Here is a 6000-nt window from a genome sequence, read left to right as displayed (position 1 = left end):
GTGTGGAACTTTTTGGTGCATACTGTAGCAGAGGCCACGTGGACGACAAGCTTTATCGATTTGCCTCCCATGAAGTCTACTACTAAAACGCGGGCAGCACTTCTTGATTTATATGAACGTTGGCAATTCTTATAATTTCAATAAAACTGTGGTGTGTCTGATAGTTTTCCGTTCAAGTGATAAAGAAAATTTTTGTGCAATATTGTGAGCACGCAACTTCACTCACTGGAACAACAATGCGCGCGTAAGTTTTGATGCCGGGAAATGTCTCCTATGAATTGTGTATGATTCCTGTTAGGTGATTATCATTGATAGACTAATACATATCTTTGAAAGAATATTTTACAAAACATAAATGAATCATTGTTGATGATAGTGGGACATAGTGGATGGTAGATGGTGAGGTGAACTACGGATAGACAGATAAGTGCCGTGTGTTCTTCCTGATTCCTCATGTTGTTGGACTGCACCATGGACGACAATTGTTCCCTTCGTCCTTGCGCTACAGACTTCTCGATCGCAGCCATCATGGCAAGACATGACCGCCGAAATCGCTCGAAATTCCAACATCAACAACAGCAACAACAGCTGGAGCCTGGTGACTCCCTGTTACCTTTAGGTAAATACCACATTTCATTCATGTTACTTTAATTGTCAAAGCTAAACCCAGCCTTTAATGTTACTGAAAGTTTATCAAACATATTTTCTTTACATGAAATAGAGACCGAGGTTCGTAGGTACCGGGAACATTAAATATATCTCGGGTAGATTTGAAACGTAAAAGAATGCGACGAAAATTTAAGTGGCAAGAAATCGTTATAATTATTGTTTGTATACAAATTCCCAACACTAAAATTCCAGTGAGGAGGGAATTATAACAAACCCCTATAACGAGTTGTGGAATCATAATATACAAAATAAATTTATCAGATTAATTCAATTAAAAAACGCATGTACAGGTGACACTAACTTATATTTAAGTTCATCTCGTCTTATATAAGCCTACTCGCCCGTTTTACAGAAAAACATTTTAATTTAGAACTTTTCCATTGCAGCTTAGTGTTACATTTAGTATTTTGCATAAGATTTCATAGTAGACATACGCACATCTTCCACATGGCGTTATTCTTAGCATACGTTGTTGCCATCACGCTGTGAAGCCTTCTGTGAAGTACCAAGCATGGGTGTGACGATGAAATTGTTTTAAAGTGCCTGTTCACTTCCAGTATTATTCTCTATTGTCCATTGCTGACAATGTTGCATCCTTGAGAAGTATCCCACTCGGTGCTGCTATTACTATACCGATACTTTTCTAACAGTTCATGCATGGTAGAAGTTCCTCCAGTCACCGCTGCTGAGCGCAGTAACGACTTATCAAGTGGTTGGCGTTTTAACGCACTACCTACATTGTTAACTACCTTCTTCTCATGGTCTGTTTTCGCCTATACTTTGCTGTAATAAAACGCACAGGTACTCTAATCTAGATAAGAAAAGAAACCATATAGGTAAAAGGAATGTTTACTGCATTGAGGGGGAGAAAGACAGGCAATACGAGATTGATATTTTACATTTAAATTTAAAAATACGATTGTCCTGATGTAGGCTATATGTAACTTCCATTTTACTTTGAAAAAAAGTCTTAGTAGACTTTTGGTAACAGAAGTCGTAAAAACCGTCTTAATACTCTTAGATAGGCTGTTCAGAAGAAATAGGCTGGTAACTTCAATGTTTAACATCAATTAACTTACGTTACCACAACAATTTATTGGAAGACTTTTGAGGGTATTTAAGTGTGACAACTCCGTTTCGAGCACGTTAAAGAGGGGAGAAATTCTGACACGCAGTCGTCTTTCAATAGGGCCTATCTATTATTATTATTATTATTATTATTATTATTATTATTATTATTATTAATGCGATCGAATATTCTCTGCTAAATTCTCTTCAGTAATTTTACACAAAGAAGGTGGGCGTGTAATCAACTACATTATGCAGCCAGTTGAGTTTCGATTTTGATATGAGATCTAGCGAAGAATATTTTGTACTGATTCTGCTGTTATCACTGGACATCTGGCAATGTGTGGTGATTATTGCTTCAAGGGGCTACAAATACTGCAAGTCCCTCACTTTTTCAATATTTTGAAATATGAGACTAGGCGGTAAATATTCAATGTCTACTTTTAGGAACACAGGCCTACATGTAGGATATTTGCTAAATTCTTTGTAAGACGTATTTGAAATTCTTTGAACTATGTACAAGATTGCAAAGGGAGCTGAAACACCTTGAATAGTTATTCCTTTTCTGCTTGGGCAAATACGCGGAGTATTATTTAGTGTTTTCATTCACTCTCCCTTGCACAATAATAGGTATATATATTGTTGTTTGTAATTAAACAATTAAGGGGATTTTAAAATGGTGCAGTATGTTGTTTACACTATCATTAGTCGTTTGAAAAATTTAGAACATGTTATCCGGGATATTAGAACAAATTTCTTCTAATAGAACCCCTGTGGTTTATACAATCCTTTTATCAAATTACTTTGGCAAGTAATGCCAGAAATTGAGTTCATCCATTGCAAAAGATTTCTAAAGAGACATTTGAAATTCGTCTTTCAATTAATTTGCGTTTAACGATGAGTTTCTATTACTTATAATGATGAAATGAATTGAAGTATGGCTTTTAGTGCCGGGAGTGTCCGAGGACAAGTTCGGCTCGCCAGATGCAGGTCTTTTGATATGACACCCGTAGGCGACCTACGCGTCGTGATGAGGATGAAATGATGATGAAGACGACATGTAGGCCTACACCCAGTCCCCGTGTCAGCGAAATTAACCAATGATGGTTAAAATTTCCGGCCCTGCCGGCAATCGAACCCGGGACCCTTATGACCAAAGGCCAGCACGCTAACCATTTAGTAATGGAGCCGGACACTTAGACTATAATTATTATGATGATGACGAGGAATAAAAATATTTGACATCCATTCAAGGATGGATTTTAAGAGCTGAAAATCGGTCGTGTAATGATGTTCTAAACGAATTCGTGATTCAATTAACATGGGATTTCACATTTAAGCACTTGCGAGTGCCAAACGACTGCATCGAGTTGCGATTCTGCAACCTTCCGCAAAATAGGTGAGCGTGTAACCAGCTACATTATGGAGCCGGTTGAGTTTCGATTGTGATAAGAGATCTAGCGAGGAATATTTTATACTCATTCTGTGGTTATCACTGGACATCTGACAATGAGTGGTGATTATTGCTTCAAGAGGCAAATGACTGAGATTTTTAGTCCAATGTTATAAGCTATAAGTAAGAAGGTTTGATCAATATATTAGTCAAAATCATTTTAATGAACTTCGTCTTGAGGAAAATATATTATAATTTTAAAGAAATACTTTGGTGGTTTTCCAGACACTGCTACGTAGTTTTTTCAAAAATAATCGCGTGATTAAAAAATAAAGACCAGTTGAATTAATCAACATTCTATTGCACTTCGCACCTGAAGGATGGCGAGAATCTGTATTAAAAGAATTTTGTGATCGATAGGTATTTTGTTATCCATTTGTGTACAGTAATCCTATGACGGCCTTCAATGAAAGTAGGCTTATACTGTATTTAACATGAAATTATGGTGATATTTAACGTAAAAATGAGCTTACCATCTCCAGCAACATTGTCATGGATTAAAATAAAAAACGCCTGTTCGTTGACAAATACCATATTTTTCTAGCACAACATTGCAAAGAAATGTGAAATGAACAATAACTATTAAATAAGTACGAAAACAGATATCAGGGGACAAAAATAGTCAAGCAAAAAAATGGTCACAGACTGGGAAGTGTGAAAGCTGAGTTATTTCACCCTAGCTTTCCACAAAGATGGCTGCGGTTTTTTTTTTTTTGCTAGGGGCTTTACGTCGCACCGACACAGATAGGTCTTATGGCGACGAGACTGCGGTTTGAACCCCGGTCAATGAACTTGGGATTTTTGGAATGTGAAGTGGTTCTCAAAACGACAAGGTGGCTTGTTCTTTTAGGGAAGATATTTCTCTTTTTCGACCAGTGAAACATATGCCAGGACGGGTTCGGCTCGCCAGGTGCAGGTCTTTCTATTTTACTCCCGTAGGCGACCTGCGCGTCGTGATGAGAATGAAATGATGATGAAGACGACACATAGACCCCGTGCCATTGGAATTAACCAATTAAGGTTAAAATCCCCGACCCGACCGGGAATCGAACCCGGGACCCTCTGAACCGAAGGCCAGAACGCTAACCGTTCAGCCAACAATTCGGACAGCAGAGACTAATGATTTAATGTAACTTAAATAAAACACATTGAAATTTACGTGAGTTAAGTTAAGTGAAAAAAAGATTGTCTAGGCCTATATCCAGCTGAAAAAAATGTATTTTGTAAATAGAAGTTAGTATTAACAAGAGAATATACAATTTTACTTTGCACTATTCTTTCTGATTACTTCTCAAATTAGCTTATAATTTGTGTAAGCTCCGGGACCCGACATACTGTCTATATTGATTCTTCATTTTAATACAAAAATTAAGAAAATATTAGAGTCTTTGCAAGTGCATTGCTGCAGTTATCATCTCTTTATGGAGCATATCGCTGATTATATCTGTATTAGCATCCTCAAACATTTTAAAACCAACAACTTTACGACAAATGGGACCCAGAACATAAGGTTTTTCTTAACTGGTGGTTAAACGGCGTACTAACTCAGGTAGATTTTCATCGATGATGGGAGCTAGAACTCGGGAGTATCCAGCCGTGGCCTTAATTAAATTACACCTACATAATTTACCTGGTGCGAAATTAGGGAACCATGGAAATCCAATTTCAGGGCTATCGATTGTGATAGAAGATCGGAACTCACTATTTTCCTAATGCAAGCTCACAGCTATATGGCCGTCAGCACGTAATCAAATCATTCGGTGGGAAACAGAAACTTGTTTGTAACAACTTGAAAGAAGGAGGCAGTTTTATCCTAAACTAGTACAATTTATGCAAACTTGGCATAATGGAAAATGCTTTGATACATGATACCTGAATTTGATTGGTTTTCCATAAAAGATATTTGGTGGATGAACATTTCTTTCCAAGTATATTTATAGAATATTAATGTAATGTGTTTAATGTCCATTCTAAATACTGATGGTATTAACATAGACATGACGTTATAAGCTTCAAGTCAACATGCGAGTAATTTATTGACAGTCAGATTTACTGACGAACATTTAATATGGTTGACTAATTGAAATACAGCTTCTAGTGGTTATAGGTCAGAGATCAAGGAAAAATGAACGTAGTCTACATTTAGGAATATTTTATAAGAAATTATTTTAGGCTTACGTAATTTGATAAAAGAGTTGAAGACTATCAACAATTTCAAAGAAAATCAAAGGATTGAGCTGAAAGAATTCGCTTCGTCCCACTTGGATGAACTACAATATTGCCTAGTGTAGCCTACACATATGCATTTTATATTATATAAAGTAACAATTTTAAAAATCTTCAAAATAATACAGCCTACACATTTTTAGGAACTGTTATCCTATTTAGAATATTTCGCCATTAAGAGAGTATTTCAGGCCTCGTTTTGGTATATTGTGCGATTGTTTCGTTTTCAGCACATAATAACTTTCATAAAGTAAATAATAAACATTACAACAATAGAATTGAAAATTCTATTCAGTCACAGAAATACAGTCGAGATCACCGACAATCTTTGTTAATAATTCATTATTATGCAATGATTCTGATACATTTAAAACAGAGTTCATTGTTTGTGATGCAAATTCCTAAGACATTGCAAGTAAATATTAAGAAGTGTATACCTACTGACACAAATGTTGGTTATTACTTTACCCAGTGACTGACGAAATCTACAGACGATGATTAATAGACTGATACTTGATTGTTTCGTACATTAGGCCTATCAGTAATCTGGAATGACAATGAGTAAGAGCGATGCATTAAATTAG

The 6000-nt window shown here is 36.2% G+C and overlaps 1 protein-coding gene across 1 annotated transcript in view; it reads left to right on the top strand.

Annotated features, from left to right (window-relative positions):
• Nucleotides 1-383: 383 nt before the first annotated feature.
• Nucleotides 384-6000, top strand: part of LOC136876921 (T-box transcription factor TBX20) — a 343057-nt gene continuing 337440 nt past the window's right edge. The window contains exon 1 of the mRNA XM_067150676.2: nt 384-619. Coding sequence (XP_067006777.2) covers nt 454-619 — 166 coding nt within the window. The 5' untranslated portion in view covers nt 384-453. The remainder of the gene's footprint in view (nt 620-6000) is intronic.

Source organism: Anabrus simplex, chromosome 7 (genome assembly GCF_040414725.1).
Source record: "Anabrus simplex isolate iqAnaSimp1 chromosome 7, ASM4041472v1, whole genome shotgun sequence".
Lineage (NCBI taxonomy): Eukaryota > Metazoa > Arthropoda > Insecta > Orthoptera > Tettigoniidae > Anabrus > Anabrus simplex.
Note: the sequence above shows the minus strand (reverse complement) of the source record. Positions and strands in the feature narration are given on the sequence as shown.